At 32.2% G+C, this 24427-nt stretch overlaps 1 protein-coding gene across 2 annotated transcripts; it reads left to right on the top strand.

The window, feature by feature from the left end:
* The first annotated feature begins 157 nt into the window (after positions 1-157).
* On the top strand, positions 158-23702 carry LOC148604850 (uncharacterized). 2 transcript variants are annotated; one of them, XM_088548718.1, is made up of 17 exons: positions 158-220; positions 1205-1357; positions 2861-2999; positions 3175-3353; positions 4599-4731; positions 5003-5187; positions 6773-6911; positions 7862-8043; positions 9887-10057; positions 14367-14537; positions 18451-18621; positions 19948-20118; positions 20889-21059; positions 21586-21756; positions 22308-22448; positions 22885-22900; positions 23161-23702. In XM_088548718.1, exons 2-17 carry the CDS (start codon positions 1288-1290, stop codon positions 23369-23371), a joined length of 2421 nt encoding a protein of 806 aa, XP_088404844.1. In that variant the 5' UTR covers positions 158-220; positions 1205-1287; the 3' UTR covers positions 23372-23702. The 2 variants fall into 2 exon arrangements, with proteins under 2 accessions (XP_088404844.1, XP_088404843.1); XM_088548717.1 differs by having other exon boundaries at positions 23158-23702.
* Positions 23703-24427: the final 725 nt, after the last annotated feature.

The following is a 24427-nucleotide window of genomic DNA, read 5'->3' as shown; positions in this document are numbered from 1 at the left end:
ATTCAATTTACAAAAATGATATGGAAAATCTGGTCTTTTTTCCTTGCTTCTGATGGTCCAAATAGTCAAATAAAACTTTCAAAATAGTGGGCTTTTTCATACCATGTTTCACCCACTGCCTGATTTGTAAATAGGTTGACATTTAAATGCTATAATAATTCTTTGTTGGTTAAAGGAGAAGGAATAGTTGCATAAACAGTTGACATGAATGGTTCCATATGTAAGTAATGTTACATTTTCAATGACGTTACACAAAACATTGCTAGTAGCACACTGAATACGGCTGCTCTTTTTTGTATTGGCTATGGGATAAACGCTATTGTCAGTATAAGTTTACAAATCATATTTTTTATAGGACAATAATGGGTTAATAAAATTATAGATACCAATTTTAATATAAAATTTATCAAAGGTATAACAAACTTTTTCCTTAATTGTGCAATTATTTTGAAATATGACAATAACTTATATGTTAATCTGGTCACCAAAACATTGAAGAAACTGTGTGTTTTAAAATAATAAAACATATATAAAAAAATAATAATCTGCATAGAAAAAATCTTTCTACTATTCAAATTATGCCACACAATCCGATTCGGGCAGAATCATAGAATCTTGAACACTTTCTGTCATCTTATTAATAGAGAACTTTGAATTTAACAAATAGTACTAATATTTTCTTAATTTTCTTTCACGCTTCAAAACTTTAACACGCTAATTAATTTTTGTGGTTTATTCACTTGCATTTATTTATGTATTTCTGCTTTCTTTTGTAAGAAACATATGTTGTCGAAATCCAGATTCCTGAAACCTTCAAATTATTCATTATATTGCAAAAAAATCTAGAACGTATTCAAGTCGTTTTTTGGCTTAGTGGTTGTTTTCTCAACTAAATTGAATACATGTCTAGAAGTTTAAACAAAATTTTATATAATTACCCATACCTTTAAAGATATATTTAACATGTTTGTTTGTTCGCCTTTATTTAGTTAGTTTAAGATGATATTATTTTTTTTCTTATGGTAACTGAATGTATAAATTAAGCTAATGTTCTTTGTCAGTTTCTAGAAACCTTGTACATGGCATAGAAAAAAAACCAAACAAAAACAAAAAACAAACAAACAGACAAAATGAACAAGCATGCAAACAAATAACAAGAGATCGAATAAAAAGAATTCGTTTAAATTATATCAATGTTTTGTAGGATTGACCTAAAGGGCGCCCACCCATTCTTTAGATAACACGGAAGATAAAGCAGGAAACGAAAAACAAAAACGAAATATCAAAATGATGAAACCACTTTATTTGTTTGTGGTAATCGGGATTCAATTTACACATATTATATCACAAAACAATGGTATGTAAACTATTCTGTTTTTGTTTAGTCTACTGGATAGATAATTCTAGTTGTAATATAACCTTCGTTCTATTTTTTAAAAGAAATGGCATACAATTACTATGTAAAAAAATCAAGACAGTCAAGCAAGGCAATCTATTTTGATAAAATTTGTAAAAAATTGAAAATAATATTTGGAAGCGAAACCCGGAAGTTTGCTGGTAACATTTCGCTATAGTTTGCATCGTTTTCCTTTTAATTACCTATCCATATAAAATACAGGCACGGCAAACGGAAAACGTAATTCGTGGTGGAGAAAAACCCTCTTAAAAACGATGATTTTTTGGTCACACACCATATTCTTAGATAACAATTGCCATTTCAATATTCAGATCTGTATTTTGGAGAAAATCATACATTCATTTGCATTTACCACTCAAATCAAACATAACATGATTGATAATTTTTTAAGTGACAATTTCGTAAACATACTATTAATTTTTTTCCCTAAATTGCAAGAATCGAAGTCAGTAATAAATCATTTTATTATTGTTTTAATACAGACCGGTCATTTATGTCGACTTGTTTACCCCGAGCAAACGCGAGCCAAAAAAATGGCCAGTGCATGTTTAAACAATGACAAAATAGAGTTTCAGTAATTTATTTAGATTCTATAAGGCCTAGTTTCTTCATATTTTCTTAATAGACGCTGCCTATGTGTTGCACGAAATGTTGGTCGTATGTTGATTACATTTTTACCATGGCTGTGGTCTAAAGAGTTTTGAAGCACGTCATATTAGAATGTTAAATTGAAACTTGTTATTTGGCCTGTAGTTATTTCTGAATTAGAAATAAAAGTGAATTTGGTGGGTTGTTGACATGCATGAATCTCCTATCTGATTTTAATAAAGACTGCTCCTTCAAGTAGCTGTTATCTGGCATAAAGACCAATTTGAAAACTTTTGGAACGGAAGGGTAGCGGACACGTAATTTTTCAGCGGAATTTTGAAATATTCTGTTAGATTCCGGTTTTAAAAATCGTTTCTTCTCCGTTCCGTTCCAAAGGTAACAAGCTCCGCCTACTCTCTATTACGGTTCAAAATGTCAACAAAACAGGGTCTCTCGTGGAAAATTATCGAAACTTCAATAATAAATGTAATTTTTGTAGCAAATTTGGTGTCAGTATACAGGAAAATGATTCCGGGATCGAACTAGGTAGGTGTGACATGCACAATTTCAACTTGAAGGTCGTTACAAGCGGTTGATGGGCGGTACTCCGCGATACCGCTACATCTCCAACTTATTGTATGGCACATCGTTCTTACCCCAACCCGACACATCAATATCCAAATAAACAAGAGGAGGGACGCAGGGTCAGAGGAAATTCGGACTAAGTGTTAAAAATCAATTTAACGGGTACTACTTTATACCCTTTTTTAATCCACCGTGAAAATAGCGAAAATTATTTAACCGCGAAAGTTAATACGTTAACAATATGATTGAATTAACTATTACTTCTTTAAGGTGATGTACGTCTAGTTGGAGGTGCTTGTCGATTACAGGGAAGATTAGAAGTGTACTATAACGGAGAATGGGGTACTGTTTGTAATGATTTTTTTGAATTAGCAGATGCATATGTTGTATGCAGGCAACTTGATTCAAGGTAAGTGTAAAATGAAGAGTCACGAACTCAAATAAAACACATACAAGTAAATTTAGATATAATTCACAATAAGTGTAATTTGTAAATGTTTTTGCTGAATAAAAGTTCATATATCTTTTATTGTCTCTAACAATTAGTATGAACTGTTAGTCTGTATTTCTATTTATTTCTTCAGTTCTTGGAGCAATGTTCAGTTTTATACATCTGGAGACGGAACTGGAAAAATATGGCTGGACAATGTTAATTGTATTGGAACCGAGGAGACTATAAATAGTTGTAGCCATAATGGATGGGGAAGCCACGACTGCGGCCATAGCGAAGATGTTGGAGTCTGGTGTTTTGATGCATCGGAAGGTGTGTCTACAAAAAGTGATTCGAAATCAAAAATCATTTTAAATCTCCTTTTTTGGTAAATCATTGCATGATCTAATGTATCATCAATGTTTTAGCTTGGCCTACCGTGACTCATTTCAGCATATTATGTAATGTATCCGGTCTGTGTGTGTGATTTCCCCTTTCTGGTCTTTATCCCTGGATTACATTCTTTTTATTTTAGCTAGAATCTTGGTTCCCTTGGTTACGCTCAGCATCTTTCATATATTTTTTTATCCTTCTGTATATTATGTTATGTTTTTTTGATCTGACTACAAATCGATGGTTCGTGATTTTCGTGGTTTTTGTGGGTTTGCTAAACCACAAAATTTGGTTTCCAACGGAAATGATATTTCCCTTAATGTATATACTGAAAACCTTAAAACCACGAATTCAAGAATCCACGAACTTATGTTTCTTCCGTTATCCACGAAAATTGGTATCAACGAATTAAAGTACTTTCACAGTAATAATAATCGTGCGAAATGAATAAGTAATATTAAATTTCGTTAAAAAGATTGAAGAATCGCTCACATTAAAACAGTTTTCATTTCAGCTAAACAATATTTCATTTGTATACATTTCTGCAGAACTACGGTTGATAGGAATTTTCACAATGTTTGTTTCAATGTAAAATACTCAAATCCCGTTCGAACTATCAGAAAAGAAGACGTTTTCCTTCTTTCTTTTTCCGTTTCTGCATTTACATGTACATCGGTCTATTAGTGGCCCTTTTCACAAAAAAATCGTAAGAGTAAAATTAGTCGCAAGTTATGACGTCACAATACTTTTATTTACTATGATGTCATAACTTACGACTAATTTTACACCTACGATTTTTTGTGAAAAGGACCGCAGGATCTTACTTTCAAAGCTTAGACGTAAAATTACATACAAAGGATTGATTTTTTTTACAATTTAAACAAAGATGAAAGATACTGTTTTACTAACAAATTGGCAATAACTACATGGTTCTACTATTTGCCACCCAAAATGCGGATTGATTTCAGTCCGACAGGAAGTAACTGCTGGATAAATACCAACTGTTACATTACAGCGAAAATGACTAAAAAGTTCTGATTGTGGAAACATTGGACAACTCGCAAAAAAGTCGTTCAGTCTTTGAGGACTAATAAAAAAAACGTAAACATTCTAACATGTGACTTGATATATTATCATGCTTGATGTTGACAAATATATTCCCGTCAATTGTTTTTTTAAATATAGGTGACCTTCGATTAGTTGGTGGAACAACAACTGGCAGATTAGAAATATTTCATAGCAATGCATGGGGAACAATATGCGACGATTCATTTGATATCAATGATGCTAGAGTTGCGTGCCGTCAGCTAAAACTACCGCAAGTAGTCTATTTAGTGTTTTGGTCACAGTTTACACCTTAATATTTGTAATACTTTATATAAACCTTATAAACAGAGACAATCGTTGTCTTACTTTGAATTTCACATAGTTCTTGGTCAAACCTTTAAGTCGTCTTTTCTATTGTATAGTATTGTGAAAAACATAGTGCAATTATCAAATGCAAAACACTAAAGGTATCTATAAATATCTTTTTTTTTTGAAGAAGTAGATTTTATAGACAATTTCATCCAATTGCTAAATTTTAACAGTACAAGTAATGCTCAGTTTTATACACATGCATCGGGAGAAGGGCCCATATGGATGGATAATTTAGAATGCACTGGGAGTGAAAGTGGTATTGATATGTGCAAGCATGGTGGCTGGGACATTCACAACTGCGGTCATAATGAAGATGTCGGTATCCGCTGCTTTGGAAGCGTACAACCAGTTCAAGGTTTATAACTAACTTTCCCCATCATATTTTTGATTTCTTCTAATATCAGCCACCTATTACACCATTTCCCATGTACAGGTGTATTATTTTTAGGTTTGTATCAAAAATTGTGAAAAGAACGTGATTTGTATCAATCAATATTATGTTATCTTTTATCATTCAAAATACAACTCTACCTTAGATTGCATGGACCAGGTGCACTGGTAAGGAAAGCGTCCTCAGCTTTTCTAAGAACACCCGCTGAGTTACTGATAAAAAGTCTAGTCTTGGGTAGACGAAAGAAGAAAGGGAAACTATGACATATTGAATATATATACTTTCATGATGCCGATGGATACACAGTAGCGATCCACGAGTTCATGTTGACGACCATAAAATCTCTGTAGTTATGACTTCAATCTTGTAGCGACATAACTATTCCAGAACCCTAATTGTAAGAAGTCTAGCGCGATACAATAAGTCTGCATAGTTACCGTAAGTTCTGGCATAACGTATGAGTTGCGATATGAAGACTCCATAAAATGATGTTGCCATAGATGAAAGGTTAGTTGACAATGGAAATTCCTCACGTTTATCGTATAGTTTATTCAATAGTTTTCCTTTACTTTTGATCTCTAAGTAAAGGTTATGATATGAGGATGATTTCACAATGTGTAGATTCCTTTATATCAAGTTCTTTGGGGTAGATGCGATGTATCAAATCCCCAAAACTAGGATTGTTTAACGATATAAGACGTCACCTGTATAGCTGAAACAAAAATTAAAGGATCTAGCCAAACAATGTTCTTTCTTTGGGATCAGTTCAGCAATAAAGTTAGTATCATAAGAGTGTAGAAATAAGTCAGCAAGTAGAGGACCAAACTCCTATTTGGAATGCCGACCGTTTGTTGAAAAACGCGTCCACCTCACTGGACAAATATGTTGTCGATTAAAGTTAATTGATCTTTTTGGAATTTGATGACAGGGTATCATATCATTAAAAAGGTTATGTAATTATGATAACTTTTTGGGTTTATGATCATAACAAATGAGGAAATAAGAGCCAAATCTCTACCAGAAACAAGCATTTGCCTAATGCCCAGACAATAAAATGAGTAAAAGTGAATGGATTTCTTGAAATTCTATTACAATGTGTCGTACGTTAAATGAGACTGGGTTGGCTTTTAGGGGTTGTGACTAACGCCAATTAAGATTAAAGGCTCACAAAGGGGGCAAACAACATGCATTTAACTTTGTTTCGGATGATAACTTGAGTAAAAGGTGATGACTCGCTTTAAAACTGTATCTCAAAACAAGGTTGGGATAGATTTTTGAAGTTGTTACTGTTAATATTTTTAATGGAAACATTTAGGAATGAAGGACAAAAAGGGCTACCTTGATTGTCTTCAAATTCTTATTCATGTGCCAAATGTCTACTAACATTAGAAAATTAAAGCTGTAAGTTTGAATAAGAAAATTAAAGCTGTAAGTTTGAATAAGATGTCCTAACTGTCTAAGATGCACCAAAAGTTCAGAGTTTGACCTATGCGGTCGTATCAAGCAGAGAAATTACTCAATTTATATATAATAACGTCTTATATTATAGGTGACCTCCGATTAGTAGGCGGCATTTCTCCAAGAGAAGGAAGATTAGAGATATACTACAGTGGCGAATGGGGTACTATCTGTGACGATGGTTTCGATCTCAATGATGCTCGTGTTGCGTGCAGACAGTTGAGATACAGGTATTTTCAACTTTTTATTCCTTTTAAATTTAACTCCTTAATCATTTTTATTGATTTGCAAATAATTGTATTACAATAAGTTGATATCTTGTTAAAGAATCAATAATCCAAGAATTTCTTTATCATTCACGATTGCAATAAATTTATTTAAGTGGTTGATATGTTGACTACATTACCTGGAATGATCGCAAATTTTATAATATATCTGAAATAAAAAAGACATCGTGAAGGAAACTATACTCGGCGTCACATAAATAACATACGGTTAAAATTTGAATAAAAATATTTTCTACGACTTTATTGACACCAACCGTAGTTTAAATTGTCTTAAATGACTTGCTCATTCGTTTAGCCAAACAGCTTCTCAAAAACAAGTCGCTTATTAGCTTAAATCATGCGTAACAAATCCTTACGGGAAAATCCCATACTAATATCCGCCATGTTGGTTTTTACGGGACGATTTGTTTACAAACGAAGTTCGTAAGTTCCCGTCGAACTCCGGTGACAATCGTCTGCTTGATCAACTTCTCGGTATTGTACGTTGTTCGCGTAAAATAAATCCGAGATATCCGAAATAACGCCGAAGTGCATTCTGGGTTCTTCGGTTTTTGGACAAACCATTTAAACGTAAACAACATCTCCTAGCAACCCGATCACTGTAAACATGGCCGACTTTTTACAATGTAAATATTGGCACCTAGAATTAAAATCTGACCGGAATTTAACGATTCAATGTTTAGGGAGAAGCTGTTTGGCTAAACGAATGAGCAAGTCATTTTAGACAATTTAAACGACGGTAGGTGTCAATAAAGTCGTAGAAAATATTTTTATTCAAATTTTAACAGTATGTTATTTATGTGACGCCGACTATAGTACAAATATGAGCGATTGTTAATAAACACCTTTTTAAAGAAATGTCGAAGGCATTTCAAACAAGATAATGTTTTCAGCACTTACGATGCGGAGTTCTACACAGCAGGAAATGGTTTATTATATCAGCATATAAATTTAGACGACTTAGCCTGCTCGGGAAGGGAAACACGTTTAGACAGATGTTCACATAAAGGATGGAGAATCGAAAACTGTGATCATTCAGAAGATGTAGGAATAAAATGCTACGGAAAATATTTAGGTATACGTGTTTATTGCATATTTATCTGCATATTACTGTTTCGTTTTCTGTCTGTCTTAAACGGTTCAATAACCTGTTATGATACAACAGATCTCAACCCCGGTAACGCATATCTTCAATAATTTAGATAGGGCCTAATTATTTTATATTCACGTCAACGTAAAATTTTTAGTCCCTTAAATCTCACTTTTTAACCGATTAAATTATCTTTAATTTTTTTCAGATAATTTTAGAAAATATTTGAGAATAAAATTTGGTGGCAATACTATCTTTTTGGTTATGCCATAATATTTTCGAATTTGAGTTGATTATCAAAAATGGTAAATTAACAAGTACATGTTTTTACTTTTATCGAAGAAAATATATATATTTTTTTCATTTTTTTCATCTATCAGCATTAGGATTTGTTTTCAAATAAAAACATACGAAATTACGTCGTTCAACTCGTAGTATTTTTATTTTTATTGGGCAATGACCACGTGTCGGTCAAGGATTATGTTGGAAATTTTGCTTATCAATGCAAAATATATAATTATCTGGGCCAACAAACTTTACACACCAAACTCGCCTTATTAAAAGCAATAAGCATATACGTCTGGGTAAACAAATGGCATTGGTAAAAGACATAAGGTGGCGGCAAAAGGTGTCAGTTTTTTTGTAAGAATCAGGGAAAATGGGAAACATTAGAAACGTGCATGCCATACCATCGTTCTGAAAATGTAATTGAACTCGAATATGCTTTCTCTTTTTGATCTCTGCATCACTGGATTAGCTTGATTTCAATGGTTCAAATAGTCAAATTAAATTTTCAAAATTTTCGTACCATGTTTCACCCATTGTCTGATTCATAGAGAGACTGGATTTTAAAGAAGATCCAAATATTCCAATAATATTCCCTATTATCTCACAATTGAAGAGGTGAAATACCATGATTTCCCGCCATATTTCTGGTTCCCTGCTAATTTATTACTTTATGTGGTAAGACTCTTATTAAGTACCAGTTGTAGCATTTTCATTCGGAACTTCTGGTTTTGTCTTTTACTAAAGGTAAAGAGCAGAAATGTGGCGGGAAATCATGGTATTTCACCTCTTCAATTGTGAGATAATAGGGAACATTTCAAAATATCTATAGAAACAAGATGGCGGATAAACAATACATTCAATGCAAAATTCTCGTAGGAAAAATAAATTTTGAATTTTTTCAATCTCCGAGGTAAGAACGAAAAATAATTGTAAGGGAATCGTAGTACAGAACGACATGAATAAAATGGCAAGTTTTTGAAAGGAACCGTCGAGTAATTAAAAAAATAAACGCAAAAAACCGCAAACAATCTGAGGTGACTTGGAGTATATATTTAGCGCTAACCTGATGAGAAAACATTATTTACATTCATATTACAAACATACTATAGTTTTATAAACATAAACGATTATAAAATGATATTTTTGTGTCACGTCTCCCTTTAAGCTTGACAAGTGATTCCCCACACAACAAAACAGACGAAAAAAATGACTATTTCACATTCCCAATTGAAAGCTTTGCTTAATCTTTATTTGCGTTAGTAAATATTTCGAAAAAAAATTAGGAATAAGAAAATTAGGGAAAACAAAGGTGAGGGGACCATCATAAGATATATCGAGTATTGTCAAAAGAAACTATGATTTCAATCTCTTTCTATTCCAACAGAAGTTTCCTCAAATATTTTTTTATAGTGCTCATTATTTCATACTCGCAGTTTTTTTTTGCTTTTTGCTTTTAATCTATCTACAACCAGGGCTACTTATTGCATGCTCAATTGCTTTCAAACCTTTACAAACCCTCCAAATTCCAATTACTTTGAAGTGAATGGCAACTGGGGACAATGGTCCGTATGGGGTACATGTTCAAAAAGCTGTAACAGTGGCACGCAGACTAGAAGAAGGTACTGTAACAGTCCTAGACCCTCATCTGGTGGATCAACTTGCACTGGTAACGGTAATGATTCACAGCGATGTGGAATCAAAAATTGCCCAGGTAAATCAATATGTACTATACCATATTGTTTTTGAGAATTTCAAAATTCACTTTGATGTCCTTAGGGACTAAAAACAAAAGAATAAAACACACTTTCAAAGAATATGAAGCTGTGTACTTAATCTTTAGGCAATTGCGATTCAACTTTTGTATTGCTTTAAAGTGTGAGCCATTATGTTCTACAGTCGTATTCTATAGTAGAAAACCAATGTTTATTAAGCTCTTACATTAACGTTTAAAAAGTAACAAGGAGTGTTGTCGCAGTATTTTGACCTTATCTGTTGATATTTTGTTAATATTTTTATTTCTAAGAAACAAGTGTAGACACAGATCAGTATTGCTCGAGGAGCAAATATGGATGCCGACAAGTATTGCCCGAAGAGCAGAATCGGTTGGTCCTGACTGTGTTTGCATTGGCTGGAAGACAAAATGTTATGGTATTTTACAGCAATTGATGCCTTAGGGGGAGGGGGCATTTCAATACTTCTTTTATATGGAATGTAGCGGTGATTCTGTAACCTCACCCTGTTCAAGTGCAAAATAACACAATTTTCGCAACTAAAAGATTCCATGAAAGTTTCATTAAAATCCATTTAGTGGTGTAAGAGGAGTAATATTAAGATATAGAAACTCCCCTGTGTAACAGAAGGAAGAAAGGATGGACATATCTATCACTATAAACCCCCACTAAAATTAGGGTGTAAAATGATCGAGGATATTTCTTCTGCTATACATTGCGGAAACGGAGGGTACTTTTTTCAGAGTTGAAGTCCTATTATTTTAAACCAAGGTTTAGATTTAAATATTTTAAGACAGTCAAGTTATATTCATATACATTACAATGCTTCTTTCCTGAGGGAGTACTTGCATGGATGGATTAAACATTGCTATATCATGTTAAGGATTGACCATTTCGCTTAATGTAGGTTTGTTGCTCTAAATCTGGACTCTTATGATTCTGTTTGATTTAACAGAAACAAACAATGTGGTATATATCAGTTACATTGAATAAGGATATTTCTGTACTGAAATTTTTTAAGTCCCACAACTCTAAAAGGAACTTGCATATTTGCTAATGATTACACGAAGTTACACGTATATGCACTTTTCTAACATTCTTGTGTAAAAGAAAAAAAAAGCAATAAAGTACCATTTTTCTGTCAGTTTGTATCTTAGGAGAAAGAACGCAAAGAAACTTCTTGCAAGTAATAAATTTTTTCAAGCAACAATTTCCTGTGCATTTCGTCAGTACTGGCGCTTCAGAGACTGTAAAATAAGTAATATAATTAGTGTAAGATGATATATTGTTCTATATCAAATGAATGTGTAAACGTTGAGACCATCAATTAGTCGACACAATCAATGTCATTATGCTGTGTTTTTTTTAAGATTTTAAGACAGTTTTGTGTATAAATTCCCTATACACTCGGCGCTGATTGGACACAATAAAGAACATGAAGTAACTAAAATCATACATACAAAGTAACAAAAGCAAATGAGCAACTCGGACTCCACTAAAAACTTGGAGCATGGACCAGGTGCACCGGTAGGGTATGCTTTTCTAAAAAACACCCGCCGATTTGTACATAAAAAATCAAGTCCGGGGTAGACGAAAGAGGAAACAAAAACTATGACACGTTGAACAAATTAGTTGGCATGGCGCAGATGGATACACCGTAACGGTCCACGAGTTGATGATGACGATCATAAAACTTTTGTAGGTTCAAAACCAGTTTAACCTTAGTGGTATAGAAATTTATAGAGCAATATCAGAGACATTAATTTGCTTTTACTTGAGTTACATGTAAATAGTTCAATTCCATGTAATGCTTGCTTTCGGCCCAAATAGATGAGGTCATATCTCCCAAAATCAATACTAACCTTCCTTGTGGATTTGACATCTTGAGCAACCTAATACTTTTATTACATGTAATTATCACACTGAACTAAGTATCTAAGGCATGCAGTAACAACAAAGAAAAGTATCAAATCATTATATGACAGCAATCTTTTCTAAGTAAAAAAAAACAAAAAAAAAAAAAAACAATCAAATTTTATTACAATTGGTGGAAGAGTTTTCAAGTAAGTGTGTGTAGTGTTAACAATGACAGGGTTCTACAACTTTTATCTTGAAAACCATGCAAACTACATGTAATATATGCCGTAGCTACATATATAGATAGAAAACTCTTTCAGTTATTATGATTCATACGACAGGGAATTATAGATATGGATATTACAAAAAATATGCAGTGTATTAGAATAGGCTTCAAAAAATGTTCTGCTGAAAAAAAATAAAATAATAACCATATTTTTAACATTATCAGTTGAGCAGTTAAAGCTGTTCAGAGCTTTTTTGTAGATACATGTACATAAAGGAAAATAAAACATCTACTCTTCAAATGTGGTATTAATAAAGACTTGCGAATCTGAGTCAGTTGCTTCTTATAAATTGTACACATGTAGCACAAATATGTGCAGAAATTTTGGCATTTTATGAATGCTTGTTTATAAAAATGTGTGCTTGATAGTGCAAAAATTAAATCCCTTTAATGACTTAACTAACCCCTTGCCTTGTGGAACCATTTAAGGCATAACACTTTTATTTCAAGTAGAACTTAACACATTTTGAAGAATAAATTTTCCGTAACGTCTTCTTCTCAGGCAATGGCGACACTAATTTCCCTCGCAATATTGTGTTAGTCTAACATATAGGTGACCGATGACTTACAATAATTAACAATCTGAAATGCATTTGAACTGTTCGTTAAACAATTGTTGATTCAATTTTGTAATTATTTTTAATTTTTGTTATGAAATAAAAAGAAATAGAACCCACATAACCATCAATTTGATTGTAAGAAATGATAAACACCCCTATCGAAATTGTTTTAGACTCATTTGTATTGATGCGGAGAAACTATACTCAACTGTTCAGCTGAACGTGTAAATTCGGCGTATTCTAATATGCAGGTATCCGAGGGACTATAGTTAAATTTATATAACAAATCTAGAATCTCTCTTTAAATCGTACATCACACGAAATATTAGAAAATATAATACACTGTAATACTAAAATATATATAAAATATATAAAAAATTGTTTCAACTTTGAAAACTTGTCAATTACTTTTAAAGGTGAATTCGCATTAAAATCATGTGCAACTAAGGTATTGAAACGCAATTATAAAAAAAAAATATTAAAGTCACCTTTTTATACTTCTTTTACATTCATAACCTCTCTTTCGAATATTGCTTTACAACATAAAATGAGGTTACAGTGTGGGTACATACATTTCATAAATATTTTGAATTGTTACTGTGGTCATTATGTAAGCTATCATTTACTTTTAAAAGTACAGACATAACTTTCATGAAATGCTGTCCATTGAGGTTTTGGAACAAATCTTAACCATAAGTTACCTCTCCTTATGACAATGAGAGTGAATGAACCGCGGAGGAGGGGAATTTTATCCATATTTAAAAGAAAGGTTTCTACTGTGATAATTATATAAAAATGTTTCGCTTACTAAAGTACATAAATGATTTTCATGAACAAATAATGCCAAGGACGTTAAGAAATTCCTTAGTCGGACATGATTATCATATACGAGTGCAAAGTATTGAGCACATATTCTTAATATGAAAACGTCAATTACACCATGTATAGGAACAGTCAGCTGTTCGTCAGCGTCACTCATATCGTACGTTTGAATGATTAACACTACCTTACGAAATATTTTTGGGGATTTTTGTGCTTCACATACACAAAAATAGTCAAATTATATCCTAGAAGCTTTATAATGAACGAAATAAAGGGTGTCAGGAAATACAGAAAGTGCTAGCTTTTTCAACTTTATTGTTACAGTGTAACTTAATGATCAATAGTTTAGCACTGTTGAGCTGTATTTTCCGTTTCGTATTATCCTTTAATTATGGAACTTTTGAATAAAGGTAACCAAATACAAGGAAACAAGAAATTAAAAAGAAGGCGCGGATGATTTGCTGATAATGTGACAGTATTGATCCACTTAAAAAAAAAACGTATTGATTTCATATTATATGTATTTAACAAAGTTTTTTTTAAATGAAATGTAAGAAGTGCTTTCAACGTAACCGACCTATGGATGATAATATACAGTATTCGAACCAACAATGTAAAACAATTATATCTATGAATAAATTATGGATTCACACATGAATTTATTTTATAATTTTATCCAAAAGAGCATATGACAATAACATCTTTAATATTTTATGTTGCAACACTCGGATAATTTGATTCATAAATCACTTGTCCATTTGACAGTTAATGGTAACTGGAACGTATGGTCTAATTGGATCGCATGTAGTGTGAGTTGTGGAATGGGATACATCAGTAGAAGAAGGTCATGTGACAATCCTGTTCCGTCTGATGGTGGTGACTACTGTAGAGGGAACTCCAATGAGATACAAACCTGCCAAGAACCACATTGTCCAGGTAATGTCAAATGACTAAAAGTTATATTTATTCGAAATTGAATTTCTGGTATAAATTGTATCACAGAGAAAATTTTCTAATAGCTTCTGTATAAATGCTCATGATTTCCGTGTAGATTAAGGCCTTTTTACTATCAATTATAAAGCTTTTCTAACATTTTCAAAAGGAAGTTTCTCCATGTTAAAAATGTTTTACAAACATATAAGGAAAATCGATCATATATCGATCATCATATATGGTATTTTTTATTTTGATTGTAATAATTTTCAGACCCGTTACTGACAAAACATTTGTAACCTTGTACCAATACCTTGTCTTATGAAAAATCTTGTTATCTGTTTCTTCATTTTTCTTCTAGTTAGCACTTGTTTCCCTGGACAATAACAACTACAAAACTCACGTTTTTCTGATGTAATTTATATACTTCCCAAATGTGCTTCAACTCGTTCGCGATACCTCTGTACAATGATGTTTTTGGGCAAGTTGCAACATTCCCTGTGGTATGATGGTTTCCTTGTCGTTCATTGAAGATCAATGGGTAGCCTTTGGCTGTTTTTTTTCGTCCCGGTCGGGTATTTTTGTATGGCACATCGTTCTGAACCCAAACCCGATATATCAATATCCAAATAAAAAACAGCAAGGTTGCAGGGTCTGAGGAAATTCCGACTATCATCATATATATATATGATAAATGTGATGAACTTCTTGCCAAAGTTGACTCTATTGTGTTAGCCCCTCCTTCACTGGTGGGTTTTTAAAGTTCTGTTAAGTTCTTTATGCAGTTCTTGAAGCTTATTAGAGAGAGACTAATGATATGAATATTTCTTTAAAGCCCTATATAATGAATATTTCTACTTCATTTCTACTTTATTTTCTTAGTCATATTTCAGATATACTAATACCAACAAAAGGTAGATAGAGGAGTTGCATAAAGGTCATGAATCATTTGTTAATATAATTGCTTTGTTTTCGTATAGGTCTCTATTTACCGGCGTCATATTTAACTTCAGGTTACATAATTATATTACAATTTAATACACTTGACATTGAAAACTTGCCATCATTCTGTTACCGCAGATTGTTTAACGTTTGTTGTTGGGGCGTTTCAGAGCTTCCCTAGAGATGTGTTTACACTCGTTGTTCTGTAGGAGTATTTATTATTTTGTATTTAGGTTATACACCGGTGCGTTTCACCATACTAGTATCCATTTTCTATGACACTGAGTCAAAATTTAAATGCTTTAATTTACATAAAGGAAAGGTATATTTCTTGTTACCATACTTTAATCTTTGCATATTATGTTAACCTATCAACGGGAAACTCATCATATTTGCAATGATTTACTTTTAATGTTATAAGTTAGTCAGGATGTAGTAAATGTGATATTGATATCACACCTAACCAATAAAATATCAAGAGTTGCTTATCATTAACAATTAACACTGATACATTTTAGTCACACTGAATTCGATTAATTGCATGATCACCCACACTTGGAATTTTTAAAGGTAAAAAACGGTTCAGATGTATCTCCTAGATATGTCTATATTCATATATCTCTATGAAGTAATAATAATAAATGTAAATTCAACCACAAATTCTTTTCGGAATATCCTTTAGTTGGACAGTTCTTGTTTTTTGTCAATTTTGGTAAAAAGAATGGTGAATGTTGTAACTTGTATTATTTAATATCACTATACTGTGCTTCTCCTGTGTGTTTTTTTCTCTCCATTTGTTAGAAATGTGTCATTTCTATAAGCTATGTTTTTTAAAAATATAATGTTTCATACATTGTATACCTCTACTATATATAACATGAAAATCATATGTATATATTGTCCTTTGTACTCATACATGAATCATCTTGTGATGAAAGTACAATATATTCAAAATAGAACTTGCAGGGCAGCTAATGGTTGGATGCTTATTATCTTATATTAAAAAGAAAAATCATGTCATCATCAATTACATCACCTGAAAAGGTCATACATATAAATAATTTAGTTGAAATGCTACGATTTTTCCACATACTCAGTTACAATCCCGACTTAAAAACATTATACATCGTTGTTTTTCCAAAAAAGATGGTACACTTAGACACACATATATAGTTCTTTGTAGAGATTCCTCATACTTTCTAAGAAATAATTCCAAATCATTTTCCAAATTTACAGAAGAAGATGTTTACAAAATGCTGGAATTTTTAATCGACAACATATTTGTCCAGTGTGGTGGACGCGTTTTTCAACAAACGGTCGGCATTCCATTGGGAAGAAATTGTGCTTCTTTACTTGCTGACCTATTCCTTCACTCTTATGAGGCTGACTTAAACAGTCCCAATTTTTGGGATTTGATACATCGCATCTACCTCAAAGAATTTGAGGTAAAGGATACTACAGATACTGTGAAGTCAGCCTCATATCTTGACCTACACTTAGAAATCGATGGTAAAGGAAAACTATTGACCAAACTTTACGACAAACAATGATAACTTTTCATTCAAAATTGTCAACTTTCCTTTCATCTGTGGCAACATCCCTTCAGCACCTGCGTATAAAGTGTTCATATCACAACTCATACGTTATGCCAGAGCTTGCCGAGAACACGCAGACTTTTTGTATCTCGGTAGAATTCTAACAAATAGGCTTCTGGAGCAGGGTTATGTTTCTACAAGATTGAAGTCATCACTACAAAGTTTTATGGCCGTCATCATGAACTGGTGGATCGTTACAGTGTATCCATCTGCTCTATGAAAACTGATTTGTTCAACGTGTCATAGTTTTCCTTTCCTCTTTCGTCTACCCCGGACTTGCTATTTGATGAGCAACTCGGCGGGTGTTTCTTGAAGAGCAGAGGATGCTTACCCTACCGGTGCACCTGGTCCATGTTCCCAGTTTGTAGTCCGAGTTGCTCCTTTGCTTTTGTTACTTTGTATGTATGACTTTAGTTTTTCTTTGTTTTGTGTGTCTGTTTTCTATGTCTGGTCTTTGTCCCTCGATTACATTTTTTTGGTTTCCTTGATTACTCTTAGATAACATGTTTGCCCATATCAATCGATGTCCCTATAAATATAATTTGACAATAAACGATGAATTCACTTGTGGCAAGGGATAATATAAACAATTTGTACAGACATGTATTGTATTGCCGAAAGAAGAAAAATAATTGAACTAAATCACTTTCATAAACACAACTTCTATTATGTCTATGCATTTTTGAATATATGTAAAACAATTAAGCTATAATAAACGCAAAAAAAAAAAAAAAACAACAATTGATTTTGTGTTTATCAGCCTCCATCGGTATAAAAATGGTCGAACCATTAGAAACACCTTTAAAAAAAATGTATCCTCTGATTATAAATAATTTGAAATATACATAAATGGATTAATTGAAATAGATGTCATGTTTTTTTATTTATTTTTATTTTTAACAATATATGCAGACAGTAATACTGTGTGTTATCTTTGGCTCACACTATAAGTAGTAATATATTTATATTACTGAAACTCTGCACAGAGCATATTTCAAAGATGTACCTTTCTACTGTTTTCTTTGGGTAATATCAAATGCAATTTGAATGTAGCATTTGTTTGTTTTAGATACCTTTGCAAAAATGTATGAAATATAAATCTCCATTTGTACTTACTTCTGTGTAACTTTTCACTCCCTCAATAGTTTTTAAACTTTGCAGAGCGTTTTAGTGTATACGAGAGATATGCATCTAGCCCCTCTTGTCTACTTTCATTATTGACAAATTGTGTGTATATATATCTATGTTACATAACTCAATGTGGTGCTTCATTTTGTTCAAGTAATGCAGTAGAAACATGAAGTAAATAATATATTTTCTAAAGAAAATCGAAGCGATCATATTTTATAACAGATTATTTATCTTTCTTATTTCAACAGTACACGGGGCATGGAGTGAATGGTCTGAATGGGGAGATTGTTCCGTTACTTGTTCTGCAGGAGTAAAGAGTCGTGTAAGAAACTGTGATAGTCCCTCTGCATGGTATGGTGGAATGAACTGTAGTGGTCCCAGTGAAGAGTCGGTAAACTGTTTACTTCCACAATGCCCAGGTACAGTAAAATTAATGCACTGTAAAATATGATTTACTGAGCTGTAAAATCTATACGCATAGAATTATTTCTTTTGCTTGTAAGAGTTTAGCTAAAAACAAACAAAATTAATTTACCTGTAATCATGGCTTTTCAAATCCATTCAACACTAGATACTGAGATTCATGGTCAGAAAACACATCTTTTTAAAACAATACAAGATATATGTATATTGTTGGACCATGAGATACTTTATATGAAAATACGGCAAACGCATTCCTTACCACATACGACAAACGAGGCAAACGATATTTGTTTACTTTGTTTGCAATTAATAGAAATAAGACCAATTGAATACAAGCTAGCGAATTACTGATTTTAAATGCTGACCAATAGCATTTCGAAATGAACGTTATAACCCAGGTTAATACACGCAAAAGATAACGAAGCGTCAGTAGTGGGATGATTTAAATACTTAAAAATAATAAAGAAAAAAGCATGACCTAGACGTGAACTGATAAAACAGAGACAATCTACATAGTTACACAGAGTAGCAAACCGAATACACAAAAAATAAGGGAAACAAGACGTCACATTGAAAAAGCTAAAGAATTAGTAATGAATGTTCTAGAGAGAACACTACAAACGTTTTGGAGAAGTACTCAACATTTATCGCTAATAGATAAATAAACACATGTGCTGGTATTTAAGGTGGTGTAGTAGAGTGTTATAAGGGATGTTTGATATGAGTCAGAGTTTAATATACTGATGATAAACATTTCTTGGTAATGAGTCAACTTCACTGCTAAGAAGTTGCACAATATTTTCTCAATGGTGCACCTGGTTAATTTTTCCCGTTTTAAGTGGTGTCTGAGTTGCTCATTTGCTTTTATCTGTACGTGTGTTATTTTGGTTATTTTACTTTCCTTGTTATGTATGCGTCTGTTTTTGTCCGTATAAACATCGATATTGACTTATGTTTTTTTTTTTTATTTTGGATCTTTGTTATCTTGATTATCCATTTTAAAGTCAGAAAGAGGACCCCACATGTTAAAAAGTGTCTTTTTTATAGTTATATTCGTATGTTGAATGTTAATTTTATCTGATAATCTTACTTTTAGTTGTTTATTGAAGTATGTACTTTTAGACAGAATTTCTTTACCCGTATTGTTGTTCCCATTGTGTTCACTTACAGATAAAAATACGTTAATTGTACGTATTCTTGACATCCGACATACTTTCATTGAAATTGTTCGTCTTGACAGGTTTAATTTTAAAACGATAAATTTCTTATCATACTATACAAAATCACAACAGCACAACGTGGTGTCTTTTTTTAAATTCCAGTTGATGGCGGCTGGTCCGAATGGACTGGATGGAGTAACTGTAGTTCTGATTGTGGAGAGGGAATGAAGAAAAGATCAAGACTATGCGACTCACCAGAAGCGGCATTTAATGGTTCTTACTGTGTCGGTGATGATAGCGAATATCGAGATTGTAATTTAATAGGCTGTCCAGGTATATGATCACAACATGTTTATTAAAATAATAATTGATAATAAACGTTAACAAATTATGTTATTAAAAATAGTATCGGAAACACGATGCAAGATTACGCCCAGTAATGACACGCCATCTGCAAATGTAAAAAAAAATTCAAACGTCAATACTTGGACAATTCAGATACATCAAAATCCAGGTATATGGTTTAAACGCTAAAACAAGACAGCAAACATAATTAAATACAATTACATATGTAAATAGATAAGTAAAGCAACACACACACAACTAGAGGATTAGCAGTAAGCACTCTAACAAAAACTAAAATAACATCAGGCTTTCCTGTATAGCTAATGTATATTATTACATTTGAGGGCAACAATGAAACGATATGAGCAAATCAGTTTTCATTTTAAGTAAGACAATAATTTTGCATTCTGAATAGTTTATGATACTCGTGATTGTTGATAGAGCATGAGTAATATGATTACTGACTAGTCACTTGGTTTTGTACCATTTTTTTTTAAAAGTCAACATACATGTAGTGAAACTTCTGTAACACCACAAACAAACATTTGACGTAACTATGGTAGATAAAAAACAATCAATCGTTTTTTTAAACAATTAAAAGAACTAAAATACAATGTATTAGCATTTTTTTTGTCATTATGAATACTAGAATTGTTTGTCACAAATCAAATGTTGTAGTATCTTAATCTGTCAGCCATTAAAATAAATCAAATAGGAGTCTTCATGACAAACTTACCTTTACTGTAATGATTTCTCAGTTAATGGAGGTTGGAACAAATGGACTCAATGGTCATCTTGCAGTAGAAGTTGTGGACCTGGCTTTCAATCAAAGCAGCGTCAGTGTATTACGCCAGTTCCTGCTTTTGGAGGGGAATATTGTTCTAGAGATCCTTTCGAAATACGCCTGTGTCTTGACACATACTGCTCAGGTTTGATAAGCTTTCTTTAACGGCTATAGTGCTACATTACTGAATGCAAACTATATTAGAATCACATTTGTACATTTAGTTTTGAGACATTAAACTGTGACATTAATGATGAGGTATTTGTGCTCAAATAATAATTGCACCTGTATATTGTTATATCGCGACCAACGGGAATATGCGATACGATACTTCCTATAACATACCTTTTAAAAGTTCAAGTTAAGTTACTTTCTAAATCCATACGCTATATCCGAAATTCGATAGAACCTCTTAAGTGTGAGAGTTTGCACACATATACGACGTCGCTTACAGTCAATTAGTAAATGTCTTATCATGAATGCAATGGACAAAATGATAGGTCAACAACTGAATTTTGTAATAAATGATTTGAAGATTCAACGATTAACATAACAGTTAACTTCTAATACATGCTGCAAAAGAACATTCGTTAGTCTGTAAAAACGTGAAAAGAAAATCCAAAACAACAGATGTTGAAATTTTCAGAAAATAAATGTCATACCTTTTGTAGTGAATGGATCTTGGAGCTCCTGGCTACAGTGGACACCATGTAATGTTACATGTGGAGGAGGATGGAGGTCAAGAAGTCGTGTATGTGAAAACCCCCCACCTTCTCACGGAGGAGAAGAATGTGATGGTTCTAATCAAGAAATAGACAGATGTGCTATGAGAAATTGTCCAGGTAAAACATAGCGATTCGTTCTTAAAAGTCAAATAAGCTGTTTATGTAACTCAAATTAAGCATAAAGCTTGTTTTATTTAGAATTATCCTTCCTGTCGTCAAGCTTTTGAAAATACAAACATATACAAATTATTTACATGAGGTAAACTACAGAATACTGCTGTTAAAAGCATTCAAAGAAAACCTCCTTGTACATTATACTTATTACTTATAAAGAATTCATTAGCCAATTTAAAAACCGCCTCAATATATGAAATACAATTTTTTGTATGGATGGAGTAATGGAGTATTTAGTTCTTGCCCAAAGTTGTCTTAGAATTCATTTTCTTGAATTTTCGGGCGACGTTTAATTTTTTCTCACTTCAAAAATAAAATTTGGATTAAGAAGATATAAAGAATGTCTGCTTTCCACTATTCCTCTGCAGTTAAACTTTGGTCATAAAACGTTTTAGTGCGACATTGGTGGGCTAAGAAAATCCCAGATGGATTAAAATGGGTATATTCTTGTTTCAAAAGTGATAAAACAAATCTGAATTTACCTTATGTTTCAGAGATAAAGAGCAGAAAAAGTGACCAAGACGAAAACACAGTGACCGTCACAAGTCTCGTAGGAGTAGCGATATCATGTACTGTTGGTACAGCCATTGTCATTATATTTATCGTATTTATTGTCAAAAGAATTCAACGAAAAGGTAGCGTAAATATATATTTTGTACCAGTTAAAAGTTAATACTGCATTTAACATAACACATGTACAACTAAATGTTAATTTGCGACACTGGTGTATCTAAACATTTACATAAGTAAGAACTAAAATGAACACAATAGTTGTTTTGATAAATCATTCTTATTTTTGCTATAATTAAAATAATGCTAAAATGTGTGAATATTTTGTACACATCGCTCGATTAATTAGATATTACAACACTAACTATTAGCAGAAATGTACATAAATGACACATTATCGGCATCGTTAGGTTATCTTTAAGTATTATTTTCAAAACTAGTGTTCGTTTATACAAGTTGGTCACGACAATACAAATATTTCATTTTTATCCGAACATATTGTGAACGTAAGTTTTTTTTCATATGGACAGAAAAAAAATCAAATAATGATTAACATTGTAGGAAAAGGAGAAGCTAGGTGAGTGTAGATTTTTGATTCTATGATTTTTGTTGTAAAAAATGTATAATAGCTAAATGCTTTAACAACTTTTATGCAATAATGATAATAATATTCATGATGAATGAATTTCCGAAAACGGTTACGATGAAAATAAAGAAAAATTATTAAAAAAAACTTTGACAATAGAAAGACTAATTGCATTTAAAATGACTTTGTTGGTATTTGTTTTATAAGATAAACTACACGATTTGATTTATTTCTTTGAACTGTTTCAGCAGACACCAAAGAAGTTCTCCAAATGACTACATCAGTTCAGACAACCCTACCTACAGTACCGATAATGAATGTTCTAACTATGAATCAGTTGACAAAAATAAACCCCAAAGTTGTGTTTATGACAACTATGAAGTAGAGTGTACAACTATAGAAAACCGCCTGTATGACGTAGGCTCGGAAGAAGAAGTGTACGAAAACTTAAAGATCCAATGATTCTTTAATTAGTATTTCTTAACTTTTTTTTAGTAACAATAGACATCTGAATATTACTAGGTATAATTATTATTAAAAACAAATTCTTTCAATCCACAATTCATTAACACTTTAACTATCTGTAGTAGCTGTAATTATTGACAAAACATTTGACTTTCTATTAATCTTGTAAGCGTTATACGTTAAAAGATTTGGTATTTTTTTGTTTACAAATATGTGTTCCTAAATAGAACAATTGTCAAAAGTTATAAATGGAGGAAAACCTATTATTTACGATGTACAACACCAGGGAGTGTATTTTATGTGTTTACTAATAAATGCTTGACACGTGCGTTCATGATATTTCAAATTTTGCTTAAATCTTTATAAAGCATATATCTAAGTATGTTGTAATAAGTTGGCATGATTTATAAATAACTCATGCTTAGTGTATTTTTTAAGATAGGAATGTATGAATGATATCAGTAATCTTTTGGAAACGTTCATATAATACATGATAACTCAAACGAATTATAACTACAATTACTGTAGAACTAAGTTGTGTTGATTGAAGCTTGTTTTATATAAAGAATAATTGTTCCTATATAATTTGGTAGCCGTAGTATTTCTCAACCTAGGTGACGTATATGTATGTCAATCTAAAATGGTAGATAACACTACTGCATAATGTGTAATAATTGTGTATAATTTTTTATGAATATTTGTTGTTCGTTTTTTTTCTGTCAATTTCTGAAACCTTTCATACATTTATTGTCTTTGTTTCAGGTTGCCCGTCGTATTTTGCTTCATTCAAATCTATATATAGAAGATCAAAGACCGGTATGTCTTTCTTTCTAGCTGATATAACTGTATTGATTCTTTTTCGAGCTACAGGGCACACATTATTTTGGTTGGGGTGGAGCGAGTGGGCTTTTACATATGGGCTTTTATATAAAACACAAATTATCATTGTCCATTCCCAGTATTGTATCAAGCCTGTTAATGGATTCTTCAATAAATAAACCAAGTAAGGACACGTGTATGTTCATTACCGACTACTTTAAACGGCAATGGCAA

This window comes from Perna viridis, chromosome 10, assembly GCF_037379345.1.
Source record: "Perna viridis isolate PV_CMFRI_1.1 ecotype Kerala chromosome 10, ASM3737934v1, whole genome shotgun sequence".
Taxonomy (NCBI): domain Eukaryota; kingdom Metazoa; phylum Mollusca; class Bivalvia; order Mytilida; family Mytilidae; genus Perna; species Perna viridis.
The sequence above is the reverse complement of the archived record's forward strand: the minus strand, read 5'-3'. Positions and strand labels throughout refer to the sequence as shown.

Excerpts from the sequence above, each read along its gene's own strand:
- LOC148604850 (XM_088548717.1), top strand. The coding sequence starts at position 1,288 with ATGATGAAACCACTTTATTTGTTTGTGGTAATCGGGATTCAATTTACA. Across the intron at positions 3,354-4,598 it reads GTGTTTTGATGCATCGGAAG|GTGACCTTCGATTAGTTGGT; the intron begins GTGTGTCTACAA and ends TTTTAAATATAG. Across the intron at positions 20,119-20,888 it reads TAATTTAATAGGCTGTCCAG|TTAATGGAGGTTGGAACAAA; the intron begins GTATATGATCAC and ends ATGATTTCTCAG.